This window comes from Lolium perenne, chromosome 6, assembly GCF_019359855.2.
Source record: "Lolium perenne isolate Kyuss_39 chromosome 6, Kyuss_2.0, whole genome shotgun sequence".
Lineage (NCBI taxonomy): Eukaryota > Viridiplantae > Streptophyta > Magnoliopsida > Poales > Poaceae > Lolium > Lolium perenne.
In genome coordinates, this window is record NC_067249.2 from 153133047 (window position 1) to 153149533 (window position 16487).

The following is a 16487-nucleotide window of genomic DNA, read 5'->3' on the forward strand; positions in this document are numbered from 1 at the left end:
GATTTCCTCAGAAAATGCATACCAGACAAATGGGATGTAAGATCAGAAACAATGAGGAATTCTCTCAAGAAGGTGAGCTTTCACAGAAATACTGCTAATTGTATTTGCGAGTTTGATTTCCTCAGAAAATGCACACCAGACAAATGGGATGTAAGATCAGAAACAATGAGGAATTCTCTCAAGAAGGTGAGCTTTCACAGAAATACTGCTCAACTACGCAACTTCAAGATCCAAGATCAGAGCAAGAATTCACAAGGCATAATACTGCTACCAGAGGAATTCTCAACGCAGTGAACATCGGTAATTGAGCATCTTCACGATCCAAGATCAGAACGAGAAAACAAAGTGCCTGAATCCTACTCCAAGTGGCTCTCTGACAAAATCTCCTGAAGAGTTCCCAGGAAGCAGCAACAAGAGAGAGTAAGCTCGACTATACTCCTACACATGGTATCGTCACCCTACACAGTGGCATCACATCGAGATCGTCTTCGCAAAATAGGAAAGCAAATAGCACTGCACCCTTCCCAACCCAGGAGCTCTCTAAGTTGATGGAGCCACGAGGGATACACATCTTCCTTGTTCTCGGCGTTGGTGTCAGTAGTGGCCTTGGCGTCAGCACCAGTGTCTTGAGTGATGCCGGCACTGGAAGATGGGTTGCTACTGCCACCACCGTCGGTTGGGTGGGCCACTGGCAGGTCGGGGGCTGGATGAGGAAGCCTGGCGGCATGCCTGAACTGAACCAGTATCACCGTTGAGTTGCCCTTCGAGCTATAGCAATGATCAAGAAGCTCCTCACAAATGGTACACAGATCTGACGTCCCCTGTGTTGACACAGCATATATGTGTAGCATGAGTGACAATTATATCAACATAAGCATACAATGAAAAGAAATGCTATTGCTATGCTTTTCAGCTAAAAGGCTTTAGGTATCAATGAACTGTGGAATAGCAGCAGATCATGCACAGGACATACATATGGTACATGAGCAGATACATTACACATGGTCTTTCATAAGAACTTGTCAACCAGTAGGATTTTTGTTTTTTTTACTTTTAAAACAAGGAAGAATGGGTAAAAAGACTTACTCCGGCGAACTTTTCTTGTACAAAATCAACAGCTTCCTGACTTGACACAAAATCCCTGAAGGAGGGGGGAAACAGAGGCATGTAATTTGAATATTGTAACATCAATGAATTTACAGGAGCATAAAAAATATGACTTATGGGATATTGTGAGTTGAGGTTAATCCAACGTTCTTAACCAAAAAACGAGTTTATTGTTGTAGTATTATTTTTAGGATTCTCCGAGCTGAACAGAATACTATGAGATATATTATTCCACAAGTTCAGAAGATTCTTACCGGTATTAATGTTTCATGAAGTGGTAACACTGTTAAGCCAGCTATGCAAGATGAATGAGGCATACGTTTCCAACTAGCTCAGTAAAACAGATACAAAACCATAAAATTCACTAATTATCTGGACATGGTGAATAACTAGCTACTGTAAGGATTGGCACATGTTCAAGTCATCCAGTACAAGAAACCACACAAAGAAGAACTACACATGCGATGGATATAGCTTGAACTCAGAAGCTATCAGTCGAGGCCACAACGAATTTAACTCAACCAAATTGTACAAACCGCTCTGGAAATATTCTTCTGTCCTAAGGCTACACAAGCATGCAGAACAACTGTCATTTTGGTAGATTTATTCTAGACGAAAATGCACTTAGAAGGAAGTAAAATAAAACAACCACTTCAATACTTTTTAGAAAAGGACTAACCAGATGCCGTCACTTGCTATAAGAAGAAAATCAGTATCATGAGTTATGGCCTCCTGTTAAAAAAAAGGCATTATCCATTAGAACACACACCCATGGAAACAAATTTATACTGCACTAACACAGCTAAATTACAAACTTACAGTGCGAACGTCAGGATTACATGTCACTGCCTGTTCCGTAGCAAGCAAAGTTTCGTTCGACTTGAAGTAAAAATCACCTGAAATGCATGTAGGCAAAATGCTAAGCACAATGAAATAGATAGTACGCAACTGACCAAAAGAAAATAGATAAGGTTATACCAATAGCTCTGGACATGGGTAACATCCCATTAACAGGATAGCCACCCTTAGGTACTCCTGCTTGCCCTGAACACCTAAAATAGACCCCATCCTTGATTACTTGTCGTCCAGCATTTTCAATTCTCTGAAGTTCCTCTGGAAGGTTTGGTCTGTGATCGGTGGATAAATCGATTGCCTTCGGATGAAATAAGAAGGATTTTTAGGTACCCACACCCACTGAATGCATTTATTATGAGAAAAAGTGGACAATTAAGTGCCATCAACCTAGACGTTTGACAAGGAAACAGTCACTATACCTGACCATTCCTTGAGAGTACGCAGCGAGAATCACTGACATTTCCAACAATGATCTCGTATCCTCTAATGAGAGCCACACAGGCTGTGCTTCCTTCAAATTTAGGGGCTCCCTGAAAGGAAAAAGTTTCCAAACTAAATTATATATATATAAAACGTTCTAACTCTTACGGAAGAACAAGCAGTGCGGACCACTATGAGAAAAACTTTTCTGTGTGCACTTCGATAAAAGAATCAAACCAATATAAGAAACGAATGATGAATTCGGTCACATGAAAAGAGTTATTTCTCATCTCATACCTTGAATCTGGGAATATGATAACAGCCAAGGTGCAATGACCAACCAGAACTTAGAAGTAGATGTCCTCCAACTCAGTAAACCCGGTACTCAATACATATACCAACTACTCCAACTTCCAACTCAATAATTGGGTAGAGGAGCTATATGTAAATATATTTATATGCCACTTCCAACTGAAAAGCATATCTCAAGAAAGTATAATAAATCCTCCATAATCCATATCACACCTTCCTTCCAGTTCGATTTTACAGGTAATAGTATGCATATCATCCAAGTGATACAATCTTAACTCCTTCAATAGCTTGATCTTAAATCATACTACCTCCGTCCCAAGGAATAAGGCGCACGCGTATTCCAAGACGAACTTTGACCATAAAAATTGAGCAACAAAATCTTGGTTATATTATATGTAATTAGTATCGTTGGATTCGTATTGAAAAGCACTTTCTAATGATGTTGATTTTATACAAACAATCTTTATATATTTGAAGTAATACTTAGTCAAACGAAAAACACGTAAAACGAGGGCGCCTTATTCCTTGAATCGGAGGTAGTATTAATTACTTGATATTCATCTTGGAGGAAACCAAACCTGAACACAAGCAGGAGTCTGGAGGCAACTTAGCAGATTGGTTTGATGGGGGGTTAGCTAACGCCCTCCATTCATCGTATTCTTTCAACTGCACATCTATTTTGCAAAGATTAAGCATGAAGATTCAGATTTGCACCTGCAACATGCCCAACAATTTTCTATGAGAACATGAGAGCTATGAACAAAATAGGTGTAAGCATCAACCCATTCAACTTTGGCTACTGAAAAGGGAGAAAAGCTACGTTGCCTGAAATGTAGAGCACATGATTCAATTAACTAACCTGGAAAATACGCGCCCCAATGCATTACCCAGATCGTTGGGATACCCTTCATCTAACAGTAGCTCGGTATGAACTTTTTCCGCACAATACTTTGCTACATTAGCTCCTGAAACAGAAAATATATAGCTCAATCTGGCATTTCATATATAAGTATATAAAAGAACAAGAATGGGGAATCAGTAGAATGTGCAAATAAGCTTATATTCAAAAGAATGTGATGAACACCACTAGTTGAATATCACTTCGATATTGGTATCACTGGAAAGAAATGGTACAGCCAACAGTCCACACGGTGATAATATACACCGCTCCACTTTCAGCAAAGATCAAGGAATGTTCTGATTATTTCTCACAACTCAGAACACTTCATAATACAATAATCAGAACTAGAACTCATGATAATTTTGTTCCATCGGAAGTATTAATTCTGCACAATTCACATTATATCTGCAGTATCCCACAAAGAATCGATGCCATAAGTTGATCATGTACCTCCCCAGGAGATCATGTATGTTAAACTCTAGCAGCATTGAAGAAATGTTCGGTACAGATATGTAATCTATTGACAGCTGAAAATTACAACATAAACTGGAACTGTTCATAGCATGTATTCAATAATGTTATACATACATACACACGCATAGACACACAGACACACTGACATACTGACACACATGACATTTATTTTCCACAGAACTATGTAATTTACGATATTTTAGTCAAAGCATGAAGTGGTCAGTTATGGTACGGATGAGAGGTTTCGGCTTGTCATAAAAAGATCAGAAATGAAGATCAAACCTCCATGGCCATCATAAACACCAAAGAATGATGTCGTCCTTGCACCATCTAGATCCGGGATAGCTGCATGCTGAAAACAGTAAGAGAAAAAAAATCAACATTAGGATTTCACCACAAATTCCTGCCTACCGATCATTATATTTGTGTACAACATCCCAAGAATTGTACAAAGTAGTGCATTGTTACTCACAGCATCTTCCATGTATGGGCACAATCCTTGCATAGATGACAGAGCATACTTGATTCTGACATTCTCTTGTCTTTCAGTATACTTGGATATAGACTGTGGTGTGTTCCATTTTAGTTGCCACGCCTCTATATTAGATAGACCTTGACCCATCGCAAGGTTTGCTTTCCTGAAAGATTTAAGTGTGAATTCAATAGTACAGAAATGGTCCATAGAAAAACTAGGAGAACAAGAATACTGAAATTCTCAGACATGGCTGCATTACATGCCAGAAATCATGGCTTAAACATAGTTAAGCGGCTGGCTTCATCATGTTACTGCATGAACAGCTAGAACTACATTTGCAGAAAGGAAAGCATAACTATTTGCAGAGCATAAGTAAAGCATTTCGTAAGCAGGGTTAACTCGTATGCTTGGATTCACAGAGCCTGGGTGGATAGAGTGCATTCTAGGATGCTTGTGTTACATGAGAAGATTGCATTATTCAGGTAACCCCACAAGCCCGTGCCCTGGTTCTGGTTCTGGTTCTGGTTCCAGCCTGCGTTTTGCAGCCTCTCTGTGCGCCCGATAGGCACAGCAGGGCGAGCTCGTTTGCCGTCGCCGTCGTCTACAAACTACTCACCTCCTTACCATTTTGGATGAGATTATGTTGTCTGGGTCTCTTCGGCTCTTGGACCATTTTGGACTGCGGCGGCGCCATGGCTCAGCGGCCACCGCGCGCAGGGGTCGCGCCGCCGGAGTCGCCTTGATCTGCGCGGAGCGGGGAAGGAGGAGGCCGTCGGAGCAGAATCAACGGATCCCCGCACCCGTCGCCGCCGTCGACCGCCGCTTGTTCGCCGCCCGCTCCAGCGGAAACCCTCCATCCCGAAATCTCCGGCGCCCGGCCGGATGGAGATTTCCCTGCTCTAGCTCCACGGAATCCCCGCGCTTGCCCTCGCCGTCGACTCCACTTGCCGTTGCTTGCCCGGTTGCTTCTGCTCACGCTGGCCACCCCCAACCCTCCTAGCCTTGGCCTGAGCTCAGATAAATCCCGCGCACAAGGTGGCTGCGGAACATAGCGTGCCCCAGCCTCCTCCTCATAGGAGAACCGCCGGAACCCGCCTCCTTTCCTACCGCCGCGGCGCCGCCGGAGAAGGCGAGCAGACGCTTTTCTTTTACCAAAGCCTTTTCCTATAGAAGAGAGAGATCGAGAGCCAACAATCGGGAAATTGGGCCTTCTTCTCTCCACTGAACATGGACGGCTTCACCTTGCTACTTGTACAACCTGGTCCAAGTCTAACCCACTTGCCCTTCTCCTACCTCAGCCCAGATTCTAAAAATACGAAAAACAAGATGATTCTGAAAACTTATTTGTCCCGAGTTTCTTCTTTTATGCGGTGCTATGTTCCGAGCACCCGTACCAACGGTCGATTTCAACCAGGCTCGAAGCAATGTTGTTGCCGGAACAGAGAGAAGAAGGAACACCATCGTTGGAGATGAGGGTGAAAGAGTCTAACCGCCGCGGGGGGGAAGGCACACACCAAGGTTCAGTTCAGTTCACCTGCCTCAATCCCGTGGCCAGCGTCACTCCCGCGTCGCCTCAGCGCATCGCCCTCCCAAACGCTCTTCCTTCGTCGATTTGCTGCCACCCCGACTTCTCCCTCGAAGGTCCGTCGCCACATGTTCGTCTCTGCCGCCAGCAGGACCTGCACTATCCACTAATAAGGTTTTTTTTCTGGAACAAAATTTCCTAAATCTCGCTGGTAAACGATTTCTTGGTACGTACTAGTATAATAAAATTTTACTAGTCGGTATTTACCAAAATGTGTGTAATCTACTCAAATTTGACGGATATTGATAAATTCTAGATAACATTTGAATTTTAGTTGAAAAAAAACTCGAATGGTATTTCTCCTTGTATTTTTGGTAACCGGTAATACCAGTGCCCACCGATATTTTTTAGGGAATAAGAAAAAAAACCTTGATACAAACGCACATCAGCCACCCGGTGAAAATCAGTTTGCTTTCACCGTCCCAAACCACCGTCCCAATAATATCACGAGGGAGAGACCTTAAGGTAGAATCTCATGTGAGAGATCAACAAGTATTCGTAGAATCACTAATGAAGAGAGAGAGAGAGTAGCTAACTTCAGTAAAATCCCATCATGAGAGAGACCAAACACTACTAGAATCATCACAAAAGAGAGACCAAATACACGAAGAGGGCCTTTGGATACAACTCAATAGACTTATGATGATCTAGGAACAGCAGCAAACAAACAAAAAATAAAGATACAGGGAATCGGAAGAAAGAAACCCTTACTTCATGTATTTTTGAGTTTCAAGAACCTTGCGAATGATTGACCCAAACTTTCTGCCACATCAGTTTTCTGGGAAATACCACAAAGTGGGAAGAAGAAGTGCCAGAGTGGAGTGGACGAATGGGAGAAAGGTTTAGGGCTACGTGAGTGGGCTAAGGCGATATGTAGGCTAGGGTTACGAGTTACAACGCTTGTAATTTGCAGGCTGAGAGGGTCTAATTAAATTGTGTGCCAAATTTATTTGGATGACAGCCAGGCCCATTTTAGGGACCTAGAGATTCATTTTTGGACGAAATCTCGAAAATACCGGTCGAGAAAAGAAACCTTGGTGCAGACTCAACTACAATCTCAATATGCTTTACTTATGATGCTGCACTTATGGGTCACGATTTGAAGCGTCTTCTTTTAAGTTGATTGTCGAACATTATTTGTTAGTCTGTAACCCTAAGTGTTGATTCATTGTCCAACGAAACTCCATCAATCTTTACATGTTTTTAGAAATTATGTGATTGATTGTTTTAAGAAATAGTAACCATTTTCTTGTAACTTAGGTATAGAAAATCCAAATAAAATATGAGCATTGGAACAGTCATGATTACATCATACTCTAAAGTATAAACCCTACCGTCTAAACCCTAACCACACAAAAAAAGCGGAACTGACTTTTCATCAATCGTATTTATATATGTGTAACCAATTACAAAAGAACATATATATATGTAGCGCCTATTTGTAAGGTGATTTGCCATCTTTATTTCTTACTGCTTGTTTGCTTGATGCCTATCCATACCACACTTCTTTTTCCAAACTTGTGGCACGTCACAACATTTGTAGTGCGCAAATTGCTCAACATACTTGTGTGAAGAGTTATATCATGTGTGCACCCTCTGGCCTTAAGTAGTTTTGCATATTTAGAAAAAATATAGCTAGGCTAAAATAAATCTATATTTACTGGGCACATGACAATTATTTAGGGCCAGAGTGAGTATGACATGTGAGGTAGAGAGCTAAGGGCATGTACAAGGATGATATCTTATCAGTGACACGTAGGATAAACAATGAGGTAGATGAAACAGAATAAAAAAAAAAGATTTATCTTCTCTTAATTATGAGATGACCTCTGAGCACAATCTCTCTCACCACATATTTGGATATCTTGCTTGTAGTGATAAGACTAAAAATGACTCATTACACATTTTATTTGATCATTATATCAAGGTTACGTGACAGGGTAAGGTAAGACATGTCTTATCAACCCTTGCACATATCCTAAGAAATTGTGGCATGCAACCATTGCACATGTCCTAAGAGATTGTGGCATGTGGCGTGCTTCAATCCAAACATGCCCTTAGTCATCATCTCATTTTAAGCGTTGATTTATTTGTCCAACATAACTCGATCAATATTTGCATATTTTACAAATTGTTTGCAATATAATAGTTATACAAATAATTATTTTTGGGCCACATAGGCACAAAAAATCTGAATAAAATATAATAAAATATGAGCATCAGAATAGTCATACACAAACCCCTACCACAAAAAATAGAAGAAGAAGCGGAACTTTTTCCAACGACTCATGAGGATCATCTACATCCGGAATGCTGAAATCAAAGTTGCCACGTTCACAAGAGTTCCAAGATCTACCGGGCATGTCATTTACACATTGGAGCCAAGAAGGCGCCAAGGAAGCAATCATCCGGGTCTTGGATTTCCACCACCTACATCGCTTTCTCAAGGGGATTCATACCCCCTGCTTCTCGTGCCCTCGTCGGTTGCACGCGCCATGGCGGGGAACAACTCGGCCGGATCTGGGGCCGGACATGCTAGCGCCGGCAGAGGCCTGCGCTGGCAGCCGGTGAGCCCTGGATCGGCCTCCTCCGCGAGCAGCAGCGCCCGGCCGGTGGTGTCTGGGCTGGGGCTCTCCCCTGCTTCTGATCGTCCGTCGTCGCCGGCTTCTTCCGCGGAAGAGCAGAGGGCGGCGGCGGAGGTTGCACCGAGTCGTGGCAGGATCCAAGACAGGCTGGAGTGGCTACAGCCGGAGCCTTCCAGGAAGGCGAAATGGCGGCGCCGCAAGGCTGAGCAGCGCCGTCGTGAGGCGGAGCGCCTGGCGGCGGAGACTGCTGGGCGGCGCTCTTCGTCTCCGGAAGGGTCGCCGTGGTGGGGGCTCTGTTTCAAGTGCGGCAGGCCAGGTCACAAGAAGAAAGACTGCACCTTTGACATCATCTGTCTCAGGTGCAGCAACTCCGGGCACGCGGCGGCGGACTGCAAGCGTCCGCGTAGCCCAAGTGCGGAGGAGGAAGATCTGCGGAGGCAAGCGCTAGCCAAGCTGGCGCGCTGTGAACAGGAGCCGAACTTGCTGTGCACCACGCCGGCGTGGCGGCAACCCCGCTCTGCAGTAGGAGGCACCTTGGGTGGGGAGGTGCAGGGTTTGGCTATGGAGGAAGATGGCGTGCCGGTGTGTGTCGTGCGGCGATCTCAAGGAATGGTAGATCTCGAGCGGCGCCTCCAGTTTGCCATGGTCGCGCATGTTGGGGGGAATCGACCGGAGGTGAACTGTGCACAGGTTAAGGAGGCACTGGTGCAGCAAAAGGGGATTCCTCGTGATGGCTTCTCAGTGCACCCCTTTCAACCGGAGGACTTCATCATCGTTTTCGCTTCGGCTGAGTTCAGGGACCGTGCATCGGCTGGAAGGCTCCATCACCGGGGGTTTCAGCTGTTCCTTAGAAAGTGGACGAGGCAGGCACAAGCCACCATGGAGTCCTGGAGAGCCAAGGTCCAACTGGTAGTGGAAGGCATCCCGCCGCATGCCTGGGACAGGGAGGTAGTGCAAAGTCTGCTGGGCTCTTCGTGTGCGTTGGCGGAGGTCGCGCCGGAGACGGCATCCAGAGCCAACCTTGCTCTGTTCAAGGCGTCGGGTTGGACTGCTGATGTGGAGAGGATTCCGCCAGCCATGGTGCTGGTGGTACCTGAACCGGAGGAGGTGGGAGAGGAGACCCCTTCGCCGGCAAGGGGGTGCTCAGAGGACTCTCGGAGTACGCCGCCGGTGAGGCCGGCTACGGCGAAGAAGATGCTGAGGTACAAAGTGCTGATACACGTTGACAGCGTTGTTGAGGAGCAGGACCCGGAGATGTTCATGCGGCCGTCTTCTCCGGTAAGCGATCAAGGGCTGCCTAGTCCGCCGGGGGGTTTCGGTGGGAACTGGGACAGCACGACCTCGCGGCGGCTGCCATGGCGCCCCGGGGTGCCGGACAATCGCGGCGGCGGAGGGTTTCGCCAACGTACGGCCGGTCATCAACGGTCCTACTGTCTGGTGGCAGCTGCGGTGCCAGTTGGTTGGCAGCTTCCGCCCATGGATGGTCCTGGTCAGAGGAGGAGCGATTCAAACCTGGTGCCGCAGTCAATCGACACGTTGGTAGCCGCTCCGCCCCTTCCGACAGAAGTGACTTTGGCAAAGGAGCTTTCGCCAGACAAGGAGGATCCCAAAGTGGATGCTGCCCAGCCAGTGTTGCAGGGTGTGCAGGGACCCACTCTGGTGACTGAGAAGGCGTTGTCGGGTGGGGCGCTGGATGTGGTGCCAGCGGTTCAGGCTGGTCCGGTGGACGTGGTGCATCGGGAGCAGGTTGGAACTGGTCAGTCCGTCTCGACTGACTCGTGCTCCACTGCTGACTCGGGCACTGCACCTACGGAGGAGGAATCTGATGCGATCTTGGGCGTGGAGGATGATCGTCGTACGGACGGCGCGGGAAATCTTGAGGGTTATATTCAGATTTCGCTGACAGCGCAGGAGGAAGAGGAAGCCCAGGATCCAGTGAGGCCCAGCCCAGACCAAGTCCGATCGGGGACGGCCTGCCCTCCGGTGGATATGGAGAGAACTGCCGGGAGCGAGGAAACGTGTGGTCAATCGCCTGAGCCGTCCTATACTGGGCCCAACAGTGCCATGCAGCTCGTTTTAAAGGATCGCGTTGCCGCCGGTGGGGGCATGAAGGATGCGGAGATCGTTGCTCTGGGGAGAATGAAAGCGTTTTGTGCTCGAATTCTAAAAGCGCTAGCACCACCGTTGCTTCGCGAGGTCCAAGCTTCTTCGGCCCTACGCTCGGATGCTGAGCCTTTCACTCCGCGTAGATGCACTAGGAGCAGTTCCGCGGCGGTAACTCCGGTAGCTCCGGTCGCCAAGCAACCCAGGAAGGCAACAGCGGCAGAGGCTGTGCTCCTAAAAGCGTTGGGCATCACCCAGGCGGATCTTAACGTGGACGAGGACGCCCTGCAGGAGTTCAAGCTCCTTTTCGATTCTCCAATTCGGGAGCAGCACATCAAGGTTCTGGCGTCTGTGTTTGGGAAGACAATGCCGAGCGCACAAGACCTGGCGCGCCAGGGCGCGGTGGAGATAAGCGTGTGTGCTTAAGCACATAGCTTAGGAGGAGAGGTCCCGATCGTCCTTATGGATATAAACCCGGAGCTGCTATGTTGGAACCCGAGAGGGCTGAATGATCCAGCCAAACGGGATTCTGTTAGGGAGGTAGTTGACTCGCTGTGAGTCAATTTGGTGTGTTTTCAGGAGACTAAGATGGCTGTAATTGACTCGTTCATAGTTAATCAATGCTTGGGGCCATCTTTTGATGGCTTTGACTACTTGCCGGCGGAGGAGACCAGGGGGGGGCATTTTGTTAGCCTGGAACTCCGATGTGGTTGCTGTGTCGTCCATCTCGCATGATACGTACTCTATAACTGGGGAGGTGCACACTAGAGGAGGGGAAGCTTGGTGGCTCACTGTGGTCTATGGGCCACAGCAGGAAGCGGAGAAACGTCAGTTCCTGACTGAACTTTCGGTCAGAAGATCTCTCTGTCCTGGGGCGTGGCTAGTCATCGGCGATTTTAACATGATACTACATGCTTCCGAAAAGAACAACTCTAATCTTCACCATGGCGTTATGGCTCGCTTTAGGGATTTCGTCAGTTCTGAGGAGCTGAAGGAAGTGTTCATGCATGGGAGGAGGTTCACTTGGAGTAATGAGCGTCGGGCGCCGACGCTGTCCAAGCTTGACAGAGCACTGGTTTCAATCGATTGGGAGATGAGCTACCCCAATTCTTTGCTGCAAGCCATCTCCTCATCTGTCTCGGATCATGCTCCGCTTCACCTGTCGATGAACGCCAGCCATTACCCCAAGAGGAGGTTTCGCTTCGAACTCTTCTGGCTCAAACTTGATGGTTTCCAGGAGGCAGTAAAGGAGGGTTGGAAATGTCGGGACAGTGTTGTGGACCCTTTTTCTCGCTTGGATGAATGCTTCAGAAACCTAGCAAAGCACCTCCAATCATGGAGCGACAGCAAGATAGGGAACCTGAAGTTGCAGATTGCGATGGCAAATATCTTGATCCACTGTTTTGACAAGGCCCAGGACAGTCGGCTGTTGACGCCTGGAGAATGGTGGCTGCGGAGAACGCTCAAACAAACAGTTTTGGGACTGTCGTCTTTGGAAAGAACAATGGCCAGGCAGCGATCGAGGGTTAGATGGCTCAAGGAGGGCGATGCCAACACAAGACTTTTCCATGCGGTGGCAAATGGCAGGAGAGCTCGAAACTTCATACCCAGCATTAAACACAATGACGAGCTCATTACGGATCAGAGTGCAATCCAGAACCTGTTTGATGACGCTTACAGAGGACTGCTTGGACAAGTTCAGAACAGGGACTTCACTCTCGACTTACAGGCATTAGGCCTGGCCGATATGTCTGAACACTTGCAAGACCTGGGAAACATTTTCTCTGAAGAAGAGGTCTGGCAGGTGATCAAGGAGCTACCGGCGGACAAAGCGCCTGGCCCGGACGGCTTCGTTGGTGCCTTCTACCATCGAGCTTGGAGTACGATCAAAAATGAGGTTATGGCTGCGGTTCTCAAGCTCTTTGTGGGAGATGGTCGTGGTTTTGGGAAGCTTAACAGAGCTCTGATCACGTTGGTGCCCAAGAAAACTGATGCACAGGAAGTGTGCGATTTTCGACCCATAAGCTTGGTGCACAGTTTTGCGAAGCTATTCTCGAAGCTTATGTCGAATCGCCTTAGGCCGAAATTGGAGTTGCTGGTCAGCAGTAATCAGTCTGCCTTCATCAAGGGTCGTAACCTGCATGACAACTTCATCCTAGTTCGCCAGCTCGCAAGGAAGATAAATAGCCGAAAGGAGGAGGGAGTGTTGCTGAAATTGGATATTTCCCGTGCATTTGACTCTGTTTCCTGGGGCTTTCTGTTGGAAATCTTGAGAACAATGGGCTTCCCAGATATCTGGATCAAATGGACAGCGATTGCTCTTCGTACAGCCAGTACAAAGGTTCTTGTTAATGGGAGCCCGGGGAGGAAGATAGCGCATGCAAGGGGATTGCGTCAGGGCGACCCTCTGTCACCCCAGCTGTTTGTGCTCGCGATGGAGATTGTCACACTCATCTTCAGGAGGGCAGCTGATCAGGGGCTACTCTTGCCGGTGGGAAATTGCACCCAAGTTCAGAGGCTTTCCATTTTTGCTGACGATGTGGTCCTCTTCGTGAAGCCTACTGTCCAGGATCTGGTGACAGTAAGGGAGCTCTTGAGGGTGTTTGGAGAAGCGTCGGGGCTGCGCGTCAATTACAGCAAGACTGCTGCCACACTCATCCGTGGAGGGGAAGCCGAGCAACAGATGGTGATTGAGGTGTTGCGGTGTCAGGTAGCTCCGTTTCCAATCAAGTACCTGGGGCTACAGTTAGCGCTTCGACCACTTACTAAGGCGCAATGGATGCCAATGCTGGAGGCTGCCCTAAAGATTGTGCCTGCCTGGCAGCGTGGACTTATTAACAAGCAAGGAAGGCTGGTTCTGGTACAGGCAGTTATGTCTGCGCGCCCCATACATCATCTGCTGGTTATGGATGCTCCTGTCTGGGTCTTTGAAGAAATCGACAGACGATTTAGGGGATTCCTTTGGGCGGCCAAGGAGAGAGCTAATGGAGGGCAATGTCTAGTCGCCTGGGAGCAAGTTTGTAAGCCCAAGGAGTTTGGAGGGTTGGGCATCAGAAGTTTGCGCTTGCAAGGGCTGGCCCTTAGATTGAGATGGGAGTGGCTAAGGCGTGTAGACCCCAACAGACCTTGGCAAGGCTTGCCAATGCTTAAGGATGAGAAGGCTCGGGCTGCTTTTGACAGTTTGATTCGTATTGAGGTTGGAGACGGAAGGAAGGTCTTGTTCTGGGTTGATCGTTGGATTCTTGGGAGAACGGCTGCAGAGATCGCCCCAGGCATTACGATGTATGTGCTGCAGCGTGCTCGCAACGCAAGGACTGTCGAGCAAGCCATGCAAAATAACAGGTGGATGCTAGATATCCAAGGGTGTGTGGCAACCCTAGGTGCCAGGGAATGTGTCAGACTTTGGGCTGCTGTAAATTCGGTTAGGCGGAACTGCAACACGCCAGACAGGTTTATCTGGCCCTGGACGGCTTCGGGGGTTTACACTGCGGCATCGGCGTATCACATGTTCTCGCAGGGGAGCATCAGATTCGTCCTGGCTGAAGCAATCTGGCGCTGCAAGGCTGCGCCCAAGAGCAAGCTTTTTTGCTGGTTGGCAGCTCAACATAGGATCTGGACATCTGATCGGCGTGCGAGGCATGGACTTCAGAATGCTTCCTCACCCTGCTACCTTTGCCTTCAGGAGGAGGATACGGCCGAGCACATCCTCATGCAATGTGTTTGCGCCCGAGAGGTTTGGCATTACTGTCAACAGGAGCTCAGAGTTCAGTTTTCTATCCCTACACTTGACAGTACCCTCCAAGACTGGTGGACCAGGGAGCGCCAAAGATTCAGAGACAAGAACAGGAGGTGGTTTGATGGCCTGGTATGCACGGTTAGCTATGCGATTTGGAAAAACAGAAACGCCTACTGTTTCAACAATGTGCAACGGCAAACGAATGCTAGGGGAGTGGCCTCTCGGGTCCTGGTAGAGTACAGAATGCTTAGAGCTGCTCATAGGGAGGGGAGAGGAGTTTTTGACAATGGTTAGTGAGTAGTAGCTATAGTCGTGTGTGTGTTCTTGGAGACCCGAGGCCTGCGGCTTGTTGTAGGCCTCTCTTGTAATTATTTTTCAGCCTTCTATAAAAGTATGGTACGCGGTCGCGTACTCTCGAAAAAAAAAAAAAAAAAAAAAAGATTTCCACCACCTGTTCATCAGATCGTACGGAGCCTTTAAATACCTAGCATCCGGATCATTGGCGCCCACAAGACCTTCCATCCAGGTCAATGAAGACATCAGGCTCATCAGGCATGTTCATCCAGGAGCAAGGCCAACTGCATCAACATCTCAAGATCAGCCGTCTCATTAAAGGTACTAATCGGGGGCTTATCGGATACTACAAGTGAAGCCAACCCACGTGCACATATACATCACATTAAGCCATCCAACCATACCACATCGCTTAAGCGAACATGATCTGGGCCAGGCCCATTTACCTACGCGGTCGCACTATCAGCGGTTGTTCCCTACTCGATCGTTGGTTGGTTTCTCAGTTTTCAAGTGCTTTTTATTTTGAATAAATGTTAAATTGGAAAACTATTCAAATAAAAAATCAGATTTCAAAAAATGTTGAAACTAGAAAAATGTTTAGATTAGAAAATGTTAAAATTAGAAAAATGTTCGAACTACTCCGATTCATATTAACATTTATTCATATTAATTGACTTCAATATGGATGTATCTAGAACTAAAATATGTCTAGATACATCCATATTAGAGTCCATTAATATGAACCGGAGGGAGTAGAAAAATTGTTCGGATTTTTAGATGTTTAAATTTTTAAAAAAGTTCAAAATTGAAAATTGATCTGTTATGAAAACATTAACAAATTTAAATTATTTGGATTTAAAAAATTATTCAGTTTTTGAAGTTGTTCATACTAGAAAAAAGAAATCAGAAAAAACAGAAAACAGGAAAAGAAATGACGGTCAAAGCCCAATCCCCTCACACACCGGATCTTCACTAAGCACATCAAAGCCGCCACCACTGAGCCACAATGTCGCCACCGCAACACCTCCTTGTCGCTGCTTCTTCGAGGATCACATCCACCACACCAAGCTCCACCACCGCAACACTCTCCTATACCTACTAGCCATTTCCATTGCTTGGATGGCCGGATATGGGCAAGAAGGGTTGCATACATCCGCCGGAGGAGCCCACTAGGCAGCAACTCCTTAACGCCATTGCGAACAACAACCAACAGCTAGAGTGGCCACATCTTCTCCGTGTGATCGCACCGCCAGCGTGGAACGCCACCAAGCTAGCTGTCCATGCGCCGCGCGGCCCTCACCGTTAACGCCTCAGGTCGCCTGACGGCAGGGAGGAGAGTTGTCCGTCGTCCACTCGATAGATGGAGATCAAGCAGCATGGGTTTGTGTTTGGGAGTGGTGATTTGAAGAAGGATGGATTACTTTGCAAACAAAACAAGAGCGAAAGGAAAATTGAGATTATTGCATTGTGTACTTGGCCAGGTTAGTTGTCACTAGTAACTTGTCAGGGTGCCAAATGAGCGTCGCATGCTTCCAAGTCATCCCATGGGCCCATGCATGGATGACGCAAAGTGTCTGCAAACCCAATCGGCTGCCAATATTCCATAAATGGAACCAACAACGGCTAAGAGCATCCCCACT

General features: G+C 47.2%; 2 protein-coding genes across 3 annotated transcripts; both read right to left on the minus strand.

Moving 5' to 3' along the window:
- Window positions 1-248: 248 nt before the first annotated feature.
- LOC127307183 (probable protein phosphatase 2C 21) lies at window positions 249-3305 on the minus strand (the record flags this gene model as incomplete). The annotated part of the gene is made up of 7 exons (XM_071822320.1): window positions 249-821; window positions 1087-1141; window positions 1787-1839; window positions 1927-2003; window positions 2086-2260; window positions 2382-2492; window positions 3273-3305. Coding segments are annotated over 7 exons (867 nt in total), but the record flags the coding sequence as incomplete, so codon positions are not given.
- On the minus strand, window positions 2866-5841 carry LOC127307182 (probable protein phosphatase 2C 16). Of its 2 annotated transcripts, none has more exons than XM_051337896.2 (4): window positions 4542-5841; window positions 4352-4421; window positions 3554-3659; window positions 2866-3430 (listed from the first exon to the last, which is right to left on the minus strand). In XM_051337896.2, exons 1-4 carry the CDS (start codon window positions 4749-4751, stop codon window positions 3397-3399), a joined length of 420 nt encoding a protein of 139 aa, XP_051193856.1. In that variant the 5' UTR covers window positions 4752-5841; the 3' UTR covers window positions 2866-3396. The 2 variants fall into 2 exon arrangements, with proteins under 2 accessions (XP_051193856.1, XP_051193855.1); XM_051337895.2 differs by having other exon boundaries at window positions 2866-3408; window positions 4542-5827.
- Between the last annotated feature and the right edge of the window lie 10646 nt (window positions 5842-16487).

Coding starts and splice junctions, on each gene's coding strand:
- LOC127307182 (XM_051337895.2), bottom strand. CDS start 4,751: ATGGACCATTTCTGTACTATTGAATTCACACTTAAATCTTTCAGGAAA. Junction 4,422..4,541: donor GCCCATACATGGAAGATGCT/GTGAGTAACAAT, acceptor TACTGTTTTCAG/CATGCAGCTATCCCGGATCT. Junction 3,409..3,553: donor TTGGGGCGCGTATTTTCCAG/GTTAGTTAATTG, acceptor GGCATGTTGCAG/GTGCAAATCTGAATCTTCAT.